The 23,465-nt window shown below is 34.1% G+C and overlaps 1 protein-coding gene across 2 annotated transcripts; it reads right to left on the reverse strand.

The window, feature by feature from the left end:
* Positions 1–5,807: 5,807 nt before the first annotated feature.
* Positions 5,808–22,075, reverse strand: LOC107625297 (RNA-binding (RRM/RBD/RNP motifs) family protein). Of its 2 annotated transcripts, none has more exons than XM_088505949.1 (10): positions 21,824–22,075; positions 19,019–20,706; positions 18,787–18,924; positions 13,329–13,400; positions 12,990–13,031; positions 9,461–9,547; positions 8,847–8,954; positions 8,627–8,719; positions 6,970–7,049; positions 5,808–6,871 (listed from the first exon to the last, which is right to left on the reverse strand). In XM_088505949.1, exons 2-10 carry the CDS (start codon positions 20,597–20,599, stop codon positions 6,175–6,177), a joined length of 2,898 nt encoding a protein of 965 aa, XP_088362075.1. In that variant the 5' UTR covers positions 20,600–20,706; positions 21,824–22,075; the 3' UTR covers positions 5,808–6,174. The 2 variants fall into 2 exon arrangements, with proteins under 2 accessions (XP_088362075.1, XP_016183389.1); XM_016327903.3 differs by having other exon boundaries at positions 19,019–20,588; positions 21,824–22,035.
* Positions 22,076–23,465: the final 1,390 nt, after the last annotated feature.

Consider the following 23,465-nt stretch of genomic DNA (forward strand, 5'->3'; position numbering starts at 1 on the left):
AATTAGTCCTTATATAAATTTCTTTTATTTTTTCTTCATAATATTAAATTTGAAGTATTTTTTATAGTACTAATTTTAATATGATTTTTTAGACCTTAATAAATAAAATTTTCTTTACATAAAATAATAAAAATAATTAAATTATTATAAAATTATTTTTTTATTTGTATTTTAAATTTTATATTTTCAAATTGTAATTTTTTATAGTGACATTTTTTTATTTAAACAAGTTTATCATATTATTGTTGATTATATATTTAAAAATTTAATATTTTAAGTTTATAATTTTTTTTAAAATAACTACTATATTTATTTAGTGAAATTTAAAATATTAAAATTCTCGTTTTTTAATATTTTAAAATAACTACTATATTTATAGAGTGAGATATAAAAGATTAAAACATTAAAATAACTACTATATTTATTTAGTGAAATCCAAAATATTAAAATTATATTTTGAATTTCACTAAATAAATATAGTAGTTATTTTAAATATTTTAATCTTTTATATCTTACTCTATAAATATATTATTTATTTTAAAAAAATATATTAAAATATTAAGATTTAACAAGTGATCCCACAAATCGGTTTTTCAATTATTGAATTCTACCATATATATTAAATAATAATAAAAATTATAATTTTAAAAAATTTAAAAGATTTAAATTTTAAAATAAATATTATATTATATAGTAAGATTTAAAATATTAAAATTTTAAATATATAATCAACAATAATTTGATAAATTCGTTTAAATAAAAAATTTTGCTATAAAAATTATAATTTAAAAATATAAAATTTAAAATACAAATGATAAAATAATTTTATAATAATTTAAATTATTTTTATTATTTTATGTAAAGAAAATTTTATTTATTAAGAAATAATTTTAAAATTAGTACTATCAAAAAACTTTAAATTTAATATTATAAAAAAATAAAAAAATTATATAAAAACTAATTTAATTAATTTTTAAAAAAAATTACAATCTTTACTCGTATAATTCTCATTGCCATAAGTTCACACACACATACAGTTTATGTGACTTCACTCCTAGCATATATAATCGTTAAAACTAAGCTAGAGTTAAATTGAAACATAATAAAAAAAATTATTACGATTATTAAGGTCTAATGTAAAAAAGAACCATTAACCGTGACTAGAGCGACTTCCTAGCATTTTCGTTTAGGTTGGAATTCCGAATTCGAAATCTCATCATTAAAATTATTTTGTGCACCTTCACTTTGCCGCTTTTTAATTTTCATATTCCAGAAAGAGTAGTGTTTTTTAATATTATTGAGGCTTTGTGTGTTATCTACGAGAGTAAAGGTGACTGACACTATAAATTAGAAAGTCGGTATTGAATTAAAACGGACCTTCAGATTTGCGTATGACAAGAAATAATATAACAGATATACTCGAAACCATGGAAATTGGACGAACAAGATTGAATGTTAAAAATCAACTCTTAGATTTTTTACCAAGAAAAAAATTTGCGCTCATACAAATTTGAGGTTTAGATTTCTTCATGACCCTTAGATCGTAAGTTTTGTTTCCAAAACAAAACTGAGCTTTCTGGTTTGTAAATTTTAATTTTAAAAAAATTATCTTATATCTATAAAAACTACACCACTTCTCCATAACTAACAATAATACATTTGGAGTTTTTATAACTAAAGAAATTAGCCACACTTTGCTATCCAAGCAAATTTCATTGGCAAGTAAGTGTATGACTAATGTAATGATCATATTGGAATGCATAATAAAATTACATCCATATCAAATCAAGTTGAGTAGATCTAATATTTAGTTCATTAATTCGTTTAAATAAATGTTGGAAATTCGAATTTTGCCTTATGCATATAGTAATTTATTTCGATATGTGACAGATTAATTTTAATTTACCGGATTAAGAAATATGGTAGAAAACAAAAAAAACAAATTTACATCCATATCAAAAAGCATTCCTTGGAATCTTGAGAATGTACTTTTTTGAAATAATAAACAATTCCTCCAATGCACTTATTTTGTAATTTCTAGTTGCAATATTTAATTGATCTGAAAAATCTCCCCCATAATGTTTTGCACGCATCATCCCTAGATTTATCTGTTCGTAATCTCAATGAAGATATTCTGTATTGTCTCGTAATTACAGAATGATGCTACTTGCATTAAAGAATGTTCATCATCCCTTTACATCTTTTATCTCACTAATTTTGAATTAATAATTTCCAACCGTTTTTTCTTCTTTTAGGGCCTATGGCTTAAATTTTTCAGATTTTATATGAAACATTGTTCCTTCAAATATAAAATTTCTAGGTAAAGAACATCTGCTCAATAGCAAGTTATATGGTGGTCAGAGCTGAATTATACAGAAACACCATTTAAGGTGAGCGTTCAATGGGTAGGGGTCTTAGTGCATTGGGTAATTTGGGTTCGGGTGACCGGTAGGCGGTTCAATTTTTTGTCCAGGTTAATTTGGGCCTGGTTTCAGAAAGGCAATGACAAAACAAAAACAACCCAATTGCACACAACGGTAGTCTTGTAGGCTGCATTGGATTTTGAGAATAGGACAAGACATTAAAAACAAAATACAAAGAACAATGATACAAAAATTAGTGTTCTTGTATTTTATCTAGTGATAAATTAGAACAAATTATGAAAGTTTATTTTATACTTATTTTTTCCATATAAAAAATTTGAAAAAATAATAATAATAAAAAATATTATTATGAGTAAAAGACAAATTGGTCCTTGACTTTTTTTTTTGCAGACATTTTCGTCTCTGACCATTGAAAAATACTTTTAAGTCCCTGACGTCCTTAAAAGTTGGACGGATCAGTCCCTCCGTCCAAATGCCTCAGTTAGACCCAACGAAAAATGCTTGTCACGCCCACGCGTACGCGTCGCCTGACAGACTTCCCTTTCACGCGTACACGTGACACATACGTATGTGTCGCCATGAATTCTCCACTTCACCATGAATTCTCCACTTTGCATGCTTTTTTCAATTTCTTTCAAGTCATTCTTGCCTTCAAAACTTTAAATCACTCAAACAAACATATCAAGGCATCGAATGGGAAAAAAGTAAATTAAATTTAGCAATTTAGGGTGTGTTTGGGATTCACGTTGGGAAAAAGAGAAGTCCGTTTAAAGGTCTTGAACGTCCCATTTTTATGTTTGGCAACTTTGTCTGAACCCAGAATTGCTTTCACCTCTGAACGTACGTTCATGTGAAGCAAAAAGTTCTAACTTCTGCGTTTACGTTGGGAAGGTTGATTACAGTTGAGAAATTAGATGAGAAATTCATTCATTTTCTACTAACTCTACCCTTCATTTTTTTCTATAAGAAGGATGCAAGTAATCATATAACTTTTAAAGTAATTTTTTATGTATGTTCTTCGTTCCAAAATTTTTTCCATCAAAATCTTTTATATTTATTTCAATCACGCTAAGATAAATATTTTAATTTTTTTATTATTTTTACTACTCTCTTTCATATTTTGATTTTTATGTTTTTTATTGTATTTTTTTATTTATATGATAAATATTTTAATATTATTTTTTTAGTGTTCTAATGTTATATTTTTATTGTATTTTTTTATTTATATGACAAATATTATTAATATACATTTTTATTTTTATTAATTTTTAATACTATATTTATGTTGTGTATAAATTTTTTTATTTGGTTTTATTCATATAAATTTTATTTACTTATTATAATTTTTTTGTTCATATGATATATGTTGTTGGTTGTAATTATTATATATTATGTCTATATGAAATTTTTTTCGTATTTTTTTTGTTGTTTTTATTGTACTTCTCACTGTACTTTATTTTTGTTTTTATTATATACTAATGATAAGTAACAAAAGAGTCATAAATAAATAAAAAAAATGGGACGTGGAAAGTTTTGAAGGTAAGAATGGTTTGAAAGAAATAGAAAAAAGCATGTAAAGTGGAGAATTCATGGCGACGCGTACGCGTGACAAGCATTTTCCGTTGGGTCTAACGGAGGCATTTGGAAAGAGGGACTGATTCGTCCAACTTTTAAGGACGTCAGGGACTTAAAAGTATTTTTCAATAGTCAGGACAAAAATGTCCGCGAAAAAAAAGGTCAGGAACCGATTTGTCTTTTACTCTAATATTATTATAAAAAATTAACAAGAATAATGATAAAAAATAAAAAATAAATTGTCACTTTTCTATTTTTTTTCCTGTCAGAATGGATATAAAATACACTAATTATCTTTGAACATAATGTCTCAATTCATGAGTTACCTACCAAATATAACTGTATCTCTATTCTATTCCTGCGCCTGTAAACAAACGCAGCCAAAATGATGATCTTTCCCATATAATAGGTGCAGACAAGTTTGAAATTTGACTAAAGCGAATAGTGGATGAAATCATTGCGTATCTTGTGATATTATAATGCTAAAATTGAGAATTATCAAATCCATCCTTAATCCAAATAAAAAAAGCAACCCACTTAAATAATTGGGTAAAATACTAAATTGGTAGGGCTGAACATGGATCGAATAATATCCGCATATCCGCGGTAATTATCCACATCCGATCCGAATTTTGCGGATATTATTCGATCGCACTATGGTAGGATCGGATTGCAGATTTAGTAGTGATATCCGCGGATCCGATCTGCAAATCCGCATATCCGCGGATCCGATCCGCATATCCGCAAGTCTCATATAAATAGCATAGTTTAAAAAAGTAAACCCTCATGTGATAAAAGTAAACCCTCATGTGATATGAATTTTAGTGTGTTGTTTTATGAGTTTTATGATATCTTGTTTTAATTTTTTATGTTGTACTTCAACTTAGAATAATTAAATTTAAATCTTGTGTTATTATTTTTTTTGTTATTCAAGAGAACTTTTATTGATAATATTTTAGGAGTAAATAGGTTCAAACAGGTGAAAAATGAATTTTATGGATATCTTTTTGTAAAAATAGCCAAATAGAATCTTAAAATAGTTTTTTTTTTTTTAATTATGCGGATATACCTGATCCGATCCGATCCGATACGTAAATATGCGGATCGGATTGGATATGGCCTGAAAAATGCTCGATCCGATCCGATGAATACAGTGCGGATCGGATAGAATTTTTTAGGCTATATCCGATCCGATCCAATCCGTGTGCAGCCCTATAAATTGGTCCTATATTTGGACGTAATTCTATTTTGATCCTTAAAGTTTAAAGTGTCCTATTTAAATCCAAAAAAATTTCATTTAAATTCAATGTAGTCTTACCGTGAAGTCAAAGTTAAATAATTAACGGAATATCCTACGTGACAACGGTGTAAGAACAAAGTCAATAATCTAAAATACAAGTACAAACTCCAGAGGTACAAAATCAACAATGGATACATCAATACATTTATTTATCATTCTCCTTAGTTCCTGGAACTTGTACTTGTTCTTCAGATTATCGACTTTTTTCTTGTACTAACTTTTTTCTTGTACTACTGTTACGTAAAACATTCTATTAATTATTTAACTTTGACCTCACGGTAGAACTATACTGAAACTAATTGAAACTTTTTTTTGATTCAAACAAGACACTTTAAATCTTAAGGATCAAAACAGAATTACACCCAAACGTAACATAACAGGATCTTGGCGTGAATGACATAACCTTGTGGAAATTTCACACGCCGGAAGGTGGTTGCACAGGACCAAGCGAATACACCCAAAATGGGCTACCGGAGTTGCTTGACTGGGTTGCTTAAATAGCTAAAGCGTAAAGTATACGTAGGCCGTGATAAAAAAAAGTAACACGGTAAAGCAAAAGAAGGGCAACCTAATATATATGTAACAAAAATTATGAAAGAACATGACCATATCCTAATAATTAGGGTAACTCACATTTCAATCTGACTACGATACAACAGACAGTTAGTAACGAAACATATACAAAGAATGTTATCAAATTGATTCAACAGCTTTGGTTGGAAACTTCATGCATGCTACTGCTCTGTTATCAAATTGGCACTGTTAAATAAAGCCTCTTCCAACTCCCAATGGGAAAAAAATACCAGATGTCATCAGAGTTAATTTGAATACGAAAACCCTGTTCCAATAGATTTCATGATAATAGCAAACTCCCTCAGTCAATCAGATTCATTAACTACCATTTACCTGGGAAGCTCATTTGTTAAACCTTGCCCTATATTGATTGAGAGAAACATACTCGACTGTAACTGTTCGGCCGTCGAAGAGACGTCCATGTAAACAATGTGCCACTGAGCAACATGCTTCAGTCCTTCCGAACTCAACAAGAACAGAACCTTGTTCAAATACACTGTCGTGAATATCATCTTCCTCATCATGTTTGGGAGAGCTTTCCTGAACCACACATACACTGTTGTTTGGATCAACAATGCTAGCCACAGTCTTCGTTTCGGCCTCTGAACCAGTATTGTTAGCAACCATATTATCAAGTGATTTTGGTCCATCTTCCGGTGTGTCCAGGTAACCGGCACATTCTTGAGTATTACTACTGGGTATGCTCTTATTCCCTGTATCCTTAGCTGTTACATCACTTTCACACTGTTCTAGACATGATTTATCATCAAAAGCATCATCATTTAAACCAACACTGCAATTGTCATCAACTTTATCTTCCAGCTCTTTCTCATAATAGGAGTCCATTCCACTTGATCCTTTGGACTCGAGTAAAGTCGCCCTTTCAGAAAAGCTAGGTTCTTCGTCATTAGTATTACACATTCTGTCTTCCAAAGCTTCTTCAAAGTCCACTTTGTTTTTAACTTCAGATTCTGATTTAGGTTCGGAGTTCATCTCACCGGTGTGCTTGACAACATTAAGGGATTTAATAGTCCCAAATCTGCAAAATAATTACTTGATACGGTAAATGTTTATAACCCCTTTAACATTATGAGCAATTCCAGAGTACAAAAAAACAATGTGAAGTTCTTAAAAGACCTTGCACATTCCAATCGCACATCCTCCAAAATTTCTTCAACTGCCATGCCCGGAAGAGATGAAATGGACTCCATTGCAAACTAATCATAATGCATAAGCAGTATAAGAACGCAATCATCAAAATATCCAATATAACTTGAGGTATATTCTTATACACAACACTGAAAGTTTCTAATTTAATTTTTACACCAATGAAATATCATGAGTACAGTGTACAGTTACTACAGGCACGGAATAAATTGAAAATAATTATCCCCCATATGCATACTTTCTGACCCCATATGTACAGAAACAAAATTACAATTGAATCAGTTAAGGACCGACTATGCATACTTCTTGTCCCCCATATGTAACACTCATTTTCAATTTGGCTCCAATACTCATAATTGTTAATAACTACTGTAAGTGTTATAAAAGCAACGAATAGTAGGGACTATTAAGAACATACTTGGACAGAAGCATTCTTTTTATACATGAAACATATAAAAAATGAGTGTCAGACCAAAAAATAAAATTTAACAGAGTAAACTACCAATTTAGCCTGTGAAAGATTATGACGCTGAAATACATGTGTAGCCTCCAAAAATGAACAATGACAAAATGCCCCAAAATCTAGGCAGATACAAGAACATTTTGGGGCTTTTTGTCAATGTATCTACATCATTGGGGGACTATGAGCATATATTTTAAATTATCAATTCCGTAATCTTTGAGGGAGCTAAATGATGGTTTACACTTTTAACCTAATAGGTTAAAAATATAGAATTTATTCACAAGGCTCCACCTAATAAAGTAAGCTTCATGCAGTAGTTTATGGCATAGTATCAATGCCTCTATGTCCAAATGATCTAGAATTTGATCTATATTGCACCCCATTCTTCTGATCAAAAGTCAAATTTAACCACTAGAAAATTGGGACTCGGGCTTTACTACACATCAAGAAGTAAGGATTGAAGTCATAGCATGCAAATCAATCCCATCTACCCACAAAAAATTGTAATACAGCCTAAGAGATTGTGGATGTGTGGTGTGTCCATGTCCCACACTTATAAGACATTGGCACTGAAGATACTCATATCACATGCACCAGACATGCATGATGCATCCATATTTGATCAGAATTTTTAAATTTGGAAAACTTCAAATGGCTTGGGCGTCATGAACAATGCATGAAAATGGCAATAAAGTGATATCCCATTTGTCAACATATGAATATTTCAGGTGCATTTTTTATAGTTTACTCTATTTTAAGCTATTATACCACCTTGAAGTTATATATATATATATATATATATATATATATATATATATATATATATATAGGGTCATTCTAGTATGCCTATGCGATAGTGGCTATGATATTTAAAATGTTGCTAAAATTTAAGTAATATTTTTTTATTCTTTAGCAGCGCATTTTAAAAAGTATAGCTAAAAAAAGGATTACCAAAATGTAAAAAAAAAAAATATGACTTTAATTTTAATAACACTTGCATAGCCACCATAAACATAAGCATACTAGAATTTACCTATATATATAAGTAGTATGATTTGCATTGAAGCTAACAAAGACACTTAAATTTAAGGAATTGGGAAATTGAGTACTCAAATTATATAAAAATAAAATAACTTCAGGAAAACTAAATAAAAAATTTCATACCACATTTTTAATCTTTAAAACTTGTGTTGGCTTTCTAAGCAGTGGCTTTGCATGCTCTGGAATGATATAAGATGGTAGCTTCCCGCCATTTTCCTATATTATTTTCATCTTAGTGAGCATTCATCTCAGTCATTTCAAAGAGCAAGGATATAATTCAAAGGCAATTTCTGAATCACATCAAAGAATTTGAAATAGGCAATAGGATGAGTGAGGAAATTACCATGGCCAACGCATCAGGCATAGCCTGAACAACTGTTAGCACTCCACCTCCTAGTTTCATACCATTCAGACCCGCACATGCTTTGATGGTAACAGAGTGATCCACGTACTAACGGTTTGTACAAACAAATTATCAATTCATGAAAAAAGACGTTACAGAATGGGCGGGTGGGGGGAGTGCCTCATCAAAACAAATCTAAACAACAAAATGAGGTTGGCTCCAGATGAGATGTTATATATATGGGGAGAAAGAACAATTGGCTTTGGATGAACTCAAACTGATAAGTCAATTAATGAAAAAGAGCACCATATGATACCAAAAATCAAAACTTATGCGAACTGCCAAGTTTGTGTATATACAGCTAAAACTTCAACCAAACGGCTTTGTGATTGGCTTTATGGATGTAACGCAAAAGCAAATAAGTATAAAAAAAACATTTACATGAATAGTTTCTCAAAAGGACAGTTTTATTGACTAGGGGAACAAAAGAAGCTTCAAAGAGGCAAAGAGCCAACCACATCAGAAGTAGAATAAGAACTCTGTCTATAGGACAACCACCATTGCACAAAAATAAGACAACTAGTAAATAAAAAAGAAAATTAATGCACCCTTACCTCGAGAAAGGCATGTGATCCAATGTTGTCCCCGGTCTCAAAGTGGTAAGCCTTCAAAGATCCAAATGCACCAGCAATCTCCATAAGCTGACAATAATAGATAATAGAGTTTGAGAATTCAGAGAGAGAGAGAGAGAGAGAGAAATCAGAATTTGTTCTTATTGAAGTACTCAAGCAGTACTTATATACGTAAGTGAAGAGAGTGTTCAGCACACTAGTTGAAGGGGGTAGAAGGGTCTTAACACTAGTTCGAGCCGTTAGGGAATCTATCCTGGCTGGCAATTCCTATAACTACTCTAATAGCTTCTAGACTCTAACAGCTTCTAGACTCTTCCAGATTCTTTACTCAGCTCACTCTATTACGTCCCCTGAAACGGGGTTTTTGTAACTTCAAAATTCTATTACAAGTAGCTTTTCTCTCAAACTCAGGAATTTAGCTTTAGAGACTTCCTTGGTCAACAAGTTGCTCAGTTCTGAGAATATGAGCAACCAATAATTTTCCTTCCATAACCCTTTCTCTTCCCAAGAAGAGATTCAACTCCGTATGTTTCATTCTATTATATATAACTGGGTTGTGAGCTAGCATTATGGCGCTCAAGTTGTCACAGTTCACCACTGATCTTGAAGTAGGAACCCTCACAATTCAGTGAGCAAAGTTTGGACCCGATGAGGTCTACCATACTTCTATGTTCTGTCTCCATACTTGACCGATCAACAGTAGGCTGTTTTCTGGACCACCGGAAAATGAGGTTAGGTATTAGGTAGACACAGGCTCCTGATACGGACCACCAGTCATCCAAATCTGCAGTCCAGCAAACATCACAGTACCCTCACATATTCAAGTTCCATGGTTTAGGGGCTGGTATGAGCAGAACTCCAAGCTCTCCTGGGTGGCAGCAAGGTACCGCAGAATTCTTTTCACTATAGGGGAAAAGGTTTCCGAGTAATCTAGGGCAACTCTTTGTAGAAAACCCTTGGAAACAAGGCGTGCCTTAAGTTTGTTGACGCCATCTGGGATTCTGTGTTCTATTTCACTTGAAATACCCACTTGCAGCCAATAGCAGTGCAGTTTGGAGGAAGAGCTAGGAGTTGAGGACAGTCTCAATGAGATGCCTAGATTCCTTTCCACTATGCCATTAAGATGATGCATGTGTGGGTAGATCAACCTGTGATTGATGCCCTCTTTTCTAAAATAGGTAGACAACAATCTAAATTCCCATCCCCAAACTGATTGGATAGCTTTGATTTTCTTCCCAAACTGCAACTCAGCAGCCTCCTTAAACTGCATGAAGGCAGGGAAAGCTACAGATTTGGTTTTCAAAAAAGAAGTCCATGTGAATCTAGAGTGAGCATTTATAAAGGCTATGTAGTATTTGTAGCCATTATTTGAGATAACAGGGGAAGGACCTCAAAGATCAGTGCAGATGAGTTCTAAGGGAGTATTGTAATCTGTAAAGGACAAGGAAGACGGAACACGATGTGCTTTGCAAAGACAGAAAGCAGAGCAAGTATCAGAAACATTTGTATAAACAAATGGAATTTTATAATTTTTCAATATATGGCAAACTACATTTTGAGAAGCATGCACCAGCCTATGCTGCCAAAGACAAATTATTTGAATATGCAACAGATTATAATACATTAAATCATGCTGCTTTTGGTAATCTAAAATTATTGAATCATGAAATTGTTGCTGGTGTTGCAGCTTAAAGTTTGCAAATCTATATAGGTCGTCCTTTCCAATCTTGCCATGGAGCATTACATCCCTAGTGGCCTGTGATTTAACCAAGCAGTTATAAGGCCAGAATTTGAAGAAACGATGATTGTACAAAGCGAATTTACTAACACTAATTAGATTTTTAGTGATTTGTGGTACATGTAACATTCAATTTAAGTGGATATTTAGGTGTGCAAACACTAGAATTTCCAATCTGGGAGATAGACAGACCTTGTCCATTACCAGCATGGAGGAGGTCAGGTCCAGGGTATGGGGATGCATGCATCAGATTGGGGGTATTCAGAAATAACATGAGATGTGACTCTAGAATCAGCATATCAGGCCGAATCAGCAACTGACTCAAGTGAGTTATGGCAGCAGAGAAATGAGTAGGCCTAAGGAGAATTTATGTAGGAATGACTTGGAGAGAAGAAATGATTATGCAAATGCATGATTTAGATATGATGCATGGTTATGATGTGGCAAGTAATTAGTGTAATGCGATGTGTAGTTCCGTGTATAAGGAGAGGTGAACATAAAATTTGCATAGGGTGGAGGTGGAAGGAGAGAAGGTTAGAAATCTTGATCTAACCCATGCCAGAAGTTAAAGCTAGAGTGACGCAGCTAGTGGAATTTCCACTAGCTTGTCCTCCACCGCATCCCTTGCCACCTCTACTAGTACTACGACTACCACATCCTCCTCTGGTGAGATTGAGTTGCAACATGTGCTTGAAGGTCTGGAGTGGAGAACATTTTTTCATTTGCTTCAGTCCAAGCTTCATGAGTCATGAGGTATAGAGGTGTGAGGTGTGCTTCCACCTAAGGAACAAAGTAAGGCTCAAATCTAGTGTTGATGGATGTAACAAACACATCATACTCAGATCCGAGTCCAGCAAGAATCACAGCTATGTGTTCTTTTTTATAAACACGACTTCCAACAGAGGTTAAAGCATTTACGAGAGCTCGAACTCGAAGAAGAAAACTCAACAATTTAGATGTTTTTACAATAGTGCTCAACTCAGTTTTGAGTTGCTGGACGTGCGCTCTTGTTTGCGACGCTAAATAGAGATCTAGTTTCTCCCAAATTGCCACGAAAATTCGCAATCAACCACCAGTGTGAGAAGACTCCGTTGTCGACATCATCCACATGAGAAGTGTTTGATCCATCTCTTCCAGAGTTCGTAGGAACTTGAGATGGAATTGTTGAGAGAATCTTCTGGCAAAGCAAATTTTGAAGACTAAATAGCACACTGATTGATGAAGCTGGAGTGACAATTGCTCTTAATCGCAGAGAGAACTTGGCACCGATTATAAAGTCAGAGAGACAGATTGGGAAGAGGAGGCAGAGGCGGAGGAGGAGGATCAACCAACGCTAGCAGGTTCATGGGCGGAGGTGATGGAGGAGGATCCATGCTTTTGCAATCAGCTCCTCTTGATTCCATAATAGTTTGAGAATTCAGAGAATCTATTCTTATGAGAGAACCGAACCAGTACATATATTCATAAGTGAGAGGAGTGTTCAGCACACTTGTTGAAGGGGGTAGAAGGGTCTTTACATACCTAAGTTAGGGGCTGTTTGGGAATCTATCCTAGCTGGCAATTCCTATAACTGCTCTAACAGCTTCTAAACTCTTCTGGATTCTTCACTCAGCTCACTCTATTAATAGATATAAATAAAACAAGTCTTAGTCACAACTGACAAGAACCAAAAAGTAAGCAGATTGGGTTACTACAAGGTGTGCAAACCATAACCTTTACCTCTAAGGGTTAAAATATGAAAAAGAAACAAGATTTTCCTTTCCAACTACTTACCATCTCTGAAGAAACTTGACTTGAAATTCCACCTACGAAGATCTGCAAGAATTCCAAGGGAAAAAAAAGAGATCACAGTCACGAGACGGACTATTGACTGACAAAATGCAGCAGAGCACACATAGGTAATAAAAATTAATTCAAAAAAGGTACAAGGATTAAAAAATATGAATGGATGCATGTCCAAATTTAAAGTCAAAAGCCGGAATTAACTTGTGATGGCTAAGTCAATCAAGTCAGATTTGAACCTAGGCTAAAATGTAATGATATTTGTGGTGAAACCAAGAAATTTTCCGGAACATAAAATCAGTTCTATATTAGATTGTTTTGTATGTGCACCTTGTTGGGTGAATCAATCACTACATCACTTGTTGCGAAAGCAGTATCATCTGATCTCTCTGGTTCACCAGTCTGCATGAAAATAGCAATTGTCTGAAAACCTGCTACACGGATGATAACCACAATATACCTTAGAATTGCAAAGCACTGCCACAGCATTAGAAGTAACAAAGACTAATAGAATTAAAATCCCTAAACAAAAGTAACTTAACAAACAAAGAATTATACACAGAAAAGATTTGCCATCAAATACAAGATCCCATCAACATCCTCTAACTAGATTAGAACCAACAAAAAGCCAAGAACTTTCATTTCATATTTATGTCATTTATATTAAGCCTTTCTCAAGTTGCTTCATGTACACGTACAATCATTTTCCTATAAAACATAAAAACCAATACAAAAAATGACTTCTGAGAGGCTAGAATACTATGCAGAAGTTCCCTGAGATTCACTGAGATCAGATGCTACTGGAAAAAGAACATGATAATTCCTTTGTTGTTTCTCGGCAATAAAGGACAGTGTTACCATGAACCAAACATTTAACACCATATATAGTTAAATTAGATACTATCAAACAATAGCACTTAGTGGAAACTAAAAATGCTCCCAACATTTCAATATCCCAATCTATAAGGACAAGATGCACTGCACAACTGAGACACAGAACTGTGACCTTCTGAAGTCTGAACCATCCAAACCAAAAGGATCTCATTCTTTTGGCATAAGCATACACTACAACTCCTGTTGTAGAACATACTTTCTCTGCCATCATACCAAATCATCTTGTGAGCATAAGAAAAATGAATAGAATAACTATCAGACAAAATCACCCTTCAGAGAAGTTACAAAGCAATATATTGCATCACAACGGATGCCATGCAAGGAAGAAATACTAGAGGAATTTTTAGGAAGCTATCATTTTCTTAAGAGCATATCATAAATTTGTGGGGACAACTTACAAATTAACCATGCTTGAGTGGAGTCCTTACATAATGTCAAGTTAAAAGTTCCCATGCAGATAAAATAATAGATAAAGGGGAAGCAGAAATTGAGCCTAATGCATCTCATCAATTTTCTTTCCTCAGGAAAGCTGATCCTCATTAACTTAATTAAGGATGACATGTCAGCATACAACACGGAAGAAATGTAGAAACTCGGGTAAAGCAGACACCGGAACAAAAGTGGCATATGAAACACAAATAACTTGCAGCCCATAGCACTTACATGCTGAACTCGATATAACAAACAAAGCATCAGAACATAAATAGCATTCTCAGAGCAGCCTAGAATAATAACCCTGAAACATTGGCCAGCTAAATCCTGGTAATGAATTAAACTTGTCAATACACCAGGAAGTCTTCTTAACTAGGAGTCTGCTTCGTCACCATCCAGAATGTGTATTACGGTATACCCCATATAAACATCCTATTTAAAAGATTCCAATACTAACGTCAGAAAATATCTCATAAAATGTAACAAGATCACACTCTTGAAGCTACAGACAGTTTCTAGCATTTGGTTATGCATTATGAACTCATTTTCAAACTTAAAAGTCCACAAAACCTATGGCCAAATATATAAGAAATCAAAATTATACATTCATAAAGACATCCTTACAAGTATACCCCTGGGGACTAAATTTGAGCCCTCAAAGCTAAATAAGGTTGAGAGTTGAGACTTAAATTGTCAAGGGTGAACACAAGACAAATTCAAAAGGTTAAGCCTTGGAAGATGGACTAGTATCTTCTGACTGTGATTCTTTCAAGCGTTTGATGTATGACTGTTAGGTTAAATACATTGTTCTTAGGTTCTACAAACATAATTATTTAGAATTCTGATACCAAATTGCTTCATTCACAACCAAAGTAGTAGTATCGCACATCTCGATTCATTTTTATTAGTATCTCAGTGAGCAAAAACAGTCTGATAGGAAGATTGGGGTTTCTTACTTAAAATGATTCCTAACAGCAAAAATAATAACATATTGTCCAGTAAACCATCATCAGTAAAACTGACAAACAGACTTTTGAACTTTGTCATCTAGAACTTCTTTGTGTACCTCTGCCTCTAGTTAGTGGGTTATTATCTGTCTAATCAACTTTCCTGATTAGGGCTCAATCAGACAGGCCTCCGACCCTATCTGATCTGCCTCTAACAAAGGCTGAAGGGCCTCTCCCATTGAATACCAACTCATAACCAAGCATTGTTAATGATCCAAGTATCACAGTGTCTCCTTCATGATTAGCCACCGAGCAGTATTTATTCACCAGATCTGCAGACTGCCCACTATAAATCCTTTACGTCTTGATCACCAAGGCGCATCGAATCTAAGCATCCCATTTACAAGTACCAGTCAGAAAAGTTGCAGCTGAGCCTCCTTGTCAGTATCACGACTTTATATCAATTACCAATGAAACTTACGTTCAGCTTGAGAGGTGCCTTTTAATCACAAATAACTCTTCAAGCTTTCCTTCTTTTCATCCACTTGCTCAAATGCTATGAATCACAACTCCTATAATTTTTATCAATTTGCATAACACAATTAAAATACCTACATCTACCTATAATTCTACATCCTTTTCCAATTTTCACCTCTAAGTCATTGCAAGCATGTCTTGAACCTTCCAACCACATATTACATTTACTTCTACTTCATTTTATACTGTCAAATCAAAACCATATAGCATGAAATTCTTGTCAAGGGGCTTCTAGTCATAACTAGTTTATAATACATATCATCCCTTGAATCTCCAACTATGACTATTATTTGCAATATGTATTCATAAAGGCACTGACAGCTAATTCAATTTGTAATGGCTCATGGTGAAACCATTTAGTTATAGCGATGTAATTGTCATTCACGGCCCAACACAATTTCCTATCTTAGCTTTTTGACTGCATTATCCATATCCTGTATGACCCAAATATACACAACATGCCCTCCTTCCTTCACACCCGACCAGAGGCACGGACCTCTTTTAGGTCAATGAAAATTGTAAACTTTGTTTAGATCTTTTCATTTCATCTAAAATACTCTATATGGACAAGAAAATATATAATACCAAACCCAAACTTAATTCTCACAGTAAACTTGCAGCCTAGATCAAGTATACGCAAAAATCAAGATGAGCAATTTTTACATGCCCAGTAGGCAAGTAACCTATTTCTTATTGACAGAAAATAGGCTCAGAAATCGAGTAATAGGACAATAAAGATTGAAGAAGAAACTTGCAAATTCATCAAACTGCATATTTTTAAAACCCATAGGGATTTGCTGCTTGTATAAGGAATGTATAAAGGGAAAAAAGATAAACCCTAAGCACTTTGAGGTGCTCAGACCTTCAATGCTACCCCAATATTCTGTCTACCCATCCTATTCTGTCTATCCTATTTGTGTATATGCAATAACCAATACAATTTCTACATCTCTTCAAATTTTTTTAGTAAAAGTGTCTCCATTGCCATTATTATGATTGCTGCCTAACAGAATAATTATTCTTCCACAAATTCACTCTCCTATCCTATCTCTTGCCACCTTGCCTAGCTAGTATGCTCACTAAGGATCCTATTTCCTTCAGCAGTCCTTTTCCTCACCTCACTAGTCCCATTCTTCACCCATTTCGCCAAGCCAAATTTAACCCTCGGAGTTTCGTCAGTCTCATAGACACAACACCAACGAAAGGATACTTTAAAAAAGAAGTTCCTGACTAGTCAGATAATGGGTGATTAACTGACTATACAAGATTAACATGAATATATTTGTGTATATGCAATAACCAATACAATTTCTACATCTCTTCAAATTTTTTTAGTAAAAGTGTCTCCATTGCCATTATTATGATTGCAAGGCCTTCAAGTCCACAATAGGATTAAGGGTTAGTTTAGATTGGCTTTTTAAAAAAGTACTTATCTTTTTTTTTTCTTTTTTAAACAAATCTTTTTTTAATAGAGAAAAGCTAGTTCACATTTGGATAGACCTTTTAGAAAGAGTTTTCAAATATTAAAAACGTCCTTTACTTCTGCTTTTTTTAATAAAAGTACTTTTCTTAAAAGATGTATTCAAACGAGTTTAAAACTTAACAAAAATACATTATTTTTTATTAAAAGTACTTTTTTCACTCAAATAAGTCACTCCAAACTAACACTAACATTGTGATTTTTCTAATCTAATATATCTAAGACACACTAACTTGAAATCAAAATAGGTGGCACCAATTATATAATCTGAGATAGCTCATAACCTTCAAACAAATTAAATCATGAAATTTACAAAACCAGAAAATTTTGGACTATATCTCATAAGAATAGTAGAGCAGCATTCTGAAAGAAATTAACACAATGAATCTATGCTTCTTTAAATACACCCTAACTGATTAAAGTATATTTTGGTAACAAACAATGAAAAACTCATTAATTTTAAATAAAAGATACATTCAAGCAAAATGAAAAGTTACAATGTACTATCCAAGGAATCAAGGATTCTTAAATATCATGTATGAGAAGTCACAAACTCACAATGCATGAAATATGTCAAGTTTCTTCTGTAGATCTTCAAGTTTGAGAAAAAGGAAAAGAAATAATGAGTTCCCAACTCTAGAACAAATTTGTTAATCTTACATATCATAAAAGGCAATGATTAAATAGCTAAGAAGCTGGAACCTTTGGATACGAAATTCAGTTGTTATAACACACTTTTCAATGAACTTCTAAAACATGTTTTTTAGTGTTCAATCTGGTCAACATCCAAATGTCAATGTTAACCATAAAAATTTCAATGACTTTGAAACAGAAACACAAAGCTTTCTCAAAGAAATTCATGCTATGAATTTGAATCCTCCAAAATCCATTATCCATCATAGGTGTACACTGTACAATGCAGTTCCAACGAAATTAGCATCCATGATTACCATACAATTTACATTCCTATAGAAAACTTCAGCAAATACATGAAAAAATAAATTAAGACAAATTATTGTGCAAATGTTCTACTTCCCTTATACATTGGATGAGATTTTTTTTTTTTTACATTAAGTCACCAAGATTAAACAAGTCATGTCCTAGTCACAAATTTCAAAAATTGGTCAACTCATAAGATTAACAAATCCTACTGATATAATGTAATTCAGCAATGTAATGTTGAAGTTTCATTATTATCACAGCAAGATTAAGCAAACCAATTTTCAATAACGACCAGAAATTTGCCAACTTCAAACAGGTATACACAAACAAGTGAGCAACATAGGTGGTAATACAACTTTGAACTATACGAGTTTGCAGTTCTTTAAGAAAAATATACTAGACTTTGGTTGATAACATACTAGAACGTAAATATCAATTAAAAAATTCAAATTCAAGAAGATTAAAACACCATACATTTACCAAAACTAGCTAGTATATGAATATGAATAGGTATGTAGATTGAAGAATAAGGTAAGGAAAAGATTTTCATTCTTACTGTAACTTCAACATAATCTTTGGGCCGTCTAATTTTCATGCTGCAGCCGAAAAGTGTACTACCATCAAAAGAAAGAGCACTTGAGGCATCCTCAGCCGTCAGGAACTCTACAACTGCTTGGCCTTTATCTTTATGCAACTGCAAGGAACAAATGCAAGAACAAACTCAAAACAACTGCTTCATTATGGGGGAGGGAGGGCATTAGTTTTCACGTTTTGCACTGTAAACTCACAATGCAGCTGATACATGGTTGGGCCTGCACGATATGATTAACACCTGAAGAGAGCAAGAGGTTATTGAAACTATCCATCACAGCTTTCTCGGTGACTGAAGTTGGTACATTCTCAAGATAAAGCCTTCTCATAGGTCGGGTAGCTTGTGTCAATTGGACAGGATCAATGTGGGCATTCTTCCCTATTGATACATCATTCAGAATCATTGCCAAAGGCTTGACAACAGTCGGATCAACAGAAGTAGCCATGCTCTGTATGTTTGATAACATGGCATGGTTCGATAACTGAAAACTAGAAGAAACAAAAGCTTGAGGAGAATTATCTGCCCCACCAGGGGTAAGATCCCATCCTGCCCGTTTCTTCTCTGTTGAATGCTTAGATGGTGACGGAGTCTTAGCAGCAGCTTCACTTTTCCTCTTCCTTGGTGAATAGCCACCAAGTCCACTTGTTGACGCACCATGCCGATGGTTATGACTACTTGAGCCGTTAGTTGATGCTCTATCTCTATAAACATCAGAATGCTTTTTCCTAGAGCTATCTTTCAGAGAAAGCATTGGCAACTCTTTCCGTTCTTCATCATGATAGGTATGTTTTGCTGACCTTGGTGAAAAGGATGGGGATCTTCTTCTTCTTCTTTTGTTATCATGTTCTTGACTTCTTGATCGTCTCCTCTTTACGGTTGATTCTTCATGATGTGACACATTTTCCCATCTTTGTTTCCTCTCTTGAATCCATTGGTTATGATGTTTGCCAAGATCTTGTTTCACCATTGCATCCCTGTCAAGGGATTTATCATCTAGATTTTGGTATTTTCTCTTGGCTTCTCTATCATGTTTTCCTTTACCCTCTCCATGCCTACCCTTATCCAAATCTCTTTGATGCTTCTTTTCAGCTAATTTGTCAGAATCATTAATCAAATGTTTTCTTGATTTCTCCCTACCATTTCTACTTTTGTCATGCTTTCTTTCAAAATGATACTCATTAATATTCTCAAAATCTCCAGTGTGATCATTTTTCTTTGTTTTCCTTTCAGATCTTGATTTAATTGTTTCTGCATGTCTATCCTTATTAACCGGGTCTCTTTGATGCTTAATCCCATCTTCATAGCCATTTTTACTCAATCCTGCCATCTCTTTACCAGACTTTTCTTTAGTTATCTTGCCAATGTCACGAGATCCAACACTTGATTTGACTTTTGGAATATACTTTTCGCTATCTTTCCCTCCAGTTAAATCGTCTTCCTTTGCAATAGTGCTCTTAATGTTCTTTCTAGAAGTTGCATTTACTATTTCCTCAGAAACATGTTTTTGCCTGCTATAGGGTGGACTTCTATCATGTTTATAACTCATAGATTCAATATGATCAGGTATTTTGTTTGTAGAACTTCTTGGTGATTTATTCCATGCTTCCTTGAATGGGACTTTCACATTTTCAAGCAATTCTTTGTTTCTTCTTCTATGCATGATCTCCTCAAAACTAAACGGCCTTGTACGGGCTGCACTCTCATCATCACAATTATTCATAGAAAATGTATTATTTTCTCCATTCTTCTCCTTTAAACGAACAGATCTGCTCATCATGTATGATGCAAATAAATTATAGAAGTAATGATCACGTTCCCTAAGTGAGTAATGAGAATAAGGGAAATGCCAACAGGCTAAAATCTTGAACCAAATTATACAATATCCTGAAAAACAAAAGGAAGTCATGATTATAATAAGAAATATTTTTATTTTTTATTTTTTATTTTTTATTTTTTATTTTTTATTTTTTATTAAAACAGCCACCTCATATATGCATCTGTTTGCAAATTTTGTTCAACCAAATGCCAGGCAGAAAATTCCATATGAAGCCATTAATAATTCATTGATCTCTTCCATGATTGTCACATGAAAAACATGACTTAAAAGATGAATGCAAAATATAAAGTTGCTGCTTATATGGCTCTCATGTCTATGTTGTATTTAGTCAATTAAATTGACTGCTAAACCGACAACCAGGTAGCATAATGCTAATTTTATAAAATCAGAGAATCATCCAACGTTATAGATGATTAACATGACAAAGACTTCGAGGGAAAGGGAGGAAAATCATATAAGATGCATGCTGAACCTGAGGGAAATCTTTTAACTAAAAAGAAAATTATTTTCACTACAACCTCGCACTTTGCATAAAGAAGGATTTATTAACAAAATTCTCAAAAAGAAGGTCCTCCTTCAAATTTTAAAATAGAGGGGAAAAAGTTCACTCTACTGCTATCCAAGTAAGGTCCCCAAAGTTAAGAACGATCTCACCTCAAGTTTGAGCCATGTAAACAAAAACAAAATAACAAAAAAAACTATAATTATGGGTCTCGATGTCTAACTAACAATTCCAGAGTTCTAGTTTCTTTGTTAACGCATTTTTTCAAATCAAACTCTTACAAGGATATGTATAGTGATATGATACCAAAACAACTATGGGTACGAGTTACCAAATTCTTTAAAAGGAAGTGTATATAATTTCACACAAAGAAGAACACCAATTTTAACCTAAATCAAGTCTAAAGTGTTCATCATTTCATCATCTGAAAATAAAATAACACAAATATTCCAGTCCAAGAAACAAGAAGAAGAAGATTGATATTGCCAAGTAGAAATGGGACTTTCAACAACAAGAAAATTGATATAACCAAAAAATGAATTATGGTTTGCAGCAACAAAATTGAACAAACAACAACAGAAACTGAATCATCCAAGACATGGTAGCAACAGCAGCAATATCAAATTGCAGCAGAAAGAAAAAAAAATTAAATAAATAAATACCTTAGGCGCAGAAGCAGAAGGACAAAAGGTAAAGGCAGAGCAGAAGAGCAGGAAGAAAGTGTCGTCACCGCCGATAGCCGCCGGCGGTAGAGAAGTTGGATGTGGCGGAAGACGTGATGGGCAGTCGGTTGCGAGACGAGAGAAGAGTGAGGGAGTGAAGACCGAATGAATAAAAAAATGACGGAGGAGGGATTCTGGGAACAGGGATAGGGTTTGGGGTGTGTAAAAAAGGAAAGAAAAAAAACCTCCCCCTCATAATCAACTTGTTTAAAAATAGAAAAAATGATAAATATGTCGTGACCTTTTTTTCTAGATATTTTTGTCTTTAATGATTGAAAAATATATTTATGTTTTTGATCGCTCTAAAATGTGGACAAAGTTATCCTTTCGTTGAAATGATTCTGTTAGATCTGACGAAAAAGTCTGACGTGACTCCCGTGGCGCTAACCTGTCCTTTATGGGAACCTACGTGGCATGTAGCTTTTAAAAATAGGACATATTAATCCTCCGACACCAAAACGACACCGCTTCACCAAGAATCCTCCAGACATACTTTAATCCCCTTATGCAAAACCCATAACACTCATATCTAAGTTAGAAAATTGATTAGGTTATGGTAAAAAAACCCTGCTTCCGTTGTTTCAAGTCTCAACTAGTTTCACCCTCCGCCATTGATGGCTAAGCTCTGTACCGTTACACTCGGCGGCAATGGGTCCTCCTTCTCCTCCACCATCTCTGCCGTTGCCGCCAGCCTCGCCCATGTTCGCATCGACACATCCGCCCTCGACAGGCTCTCCTTCTCATTGTCCTCCGCAACGCCGTTGTTGAAGCACACCATCGCAATCCCTAGCTTCCTTTCCCTCTCAGGAACCAGAACCTTCCTCCTCGTACTTCTCAACAAGCTCCTCCTCTCTCCGCCCCCTGTCGTAATCCTCGAGAAATGGCTCGGTCTTCGAGAAACCCTGGGATTCCTTGCAATGCTGCTGGCTCTGATTCCCGTTACGTCATCGTTTTGTTCTGCATTTCAAGCACTGCACCCATTTCGCCAGACGAGAAAGAAAAGGAAAATTCGAGGGTTTTTGTTTTGTTTGCTTGAGGGTTTGGAAGTGCTGAGTTGAATTGAATTGGAGTTTTTCATGGGGATAGACTCGAGGTTAGTTTACGGTGTTGTTTGTTTTGTTTTGAGGTGTTGCTCAAATGGGTATTGGATTCATTCCTTGGAAGCACATGTTATTGCAACTTGAATGGCTGATCCTCAGAAAGCTGGTCCTGTTGAGAGGGATATAGAGCAGGTTTGGAATCACTTGCTCTTCATTTTTTGGGCTTTGATTTTTCTGGGAGCTATAATGAATGTAGTTGCTGTTAGATTCTAGTATTACATTTTATTGAAATACATGATTCATTAGTGTGCCATTGTTATTTTGTTGCTTAAATAACTTGTAATTGATCTTCTTTACTGACTGAGGAGATAATGAAGCTTGAAGATGTGGTCTTCCCTCATGCTTCACAGTTTTGTAGTTGCAGATTCATGGGACTTTGAGGGAGCATGTTAAATGGGTGTTATGAGTATTGCATAAAGGATTAAAGTGTGTCTGGAGGGTCCTTGGTGAAGCGGCGACGTTTTGGTGTCAGAGGACTAATA

Source organism: Arachis ipaensis, chromosome B2 (genome assembly GCF_059453495.1).
Source record: "Arachis ipaensis isolate K30076 ecotype BB chromosome B2, ASM5945349v1, whole genome shotgun sequence".
In the NCBI taxonomy this organism is placed as follows: domain Eukaryota; kingdom Viridiplantae; phylum Streptophyta; class Magnoliopsida; order Fabales; family Fabaceae; genus Arachis; species Arachis ipaensis.

Excerpts from the sequence above, each read along its gene's own strand:
- LOC107625297 (XM_088505949.1), bottom strand. The coding sequence starts at position 20,599 with ATGATGAGCAGATCTGTTCGTTTAAAGGAGAAGAATGGAGAAAATAAT. Across the intron at positions 8,955-9,460 it reads GATCACATGCCTTTCTCGAG|TACGTGGATCACTCTGTTAC; the intron begins GTAAGGGTGCAT and ends ACAAACCGTTAG. Across the intron at positions 7,050-8,626 it reads TTTTAAAGATTAAAAATGTG|TTTGCAATGGAGTCCATTTC; the intron begins GTATGAAATTTT and ends CATTATGATTAG.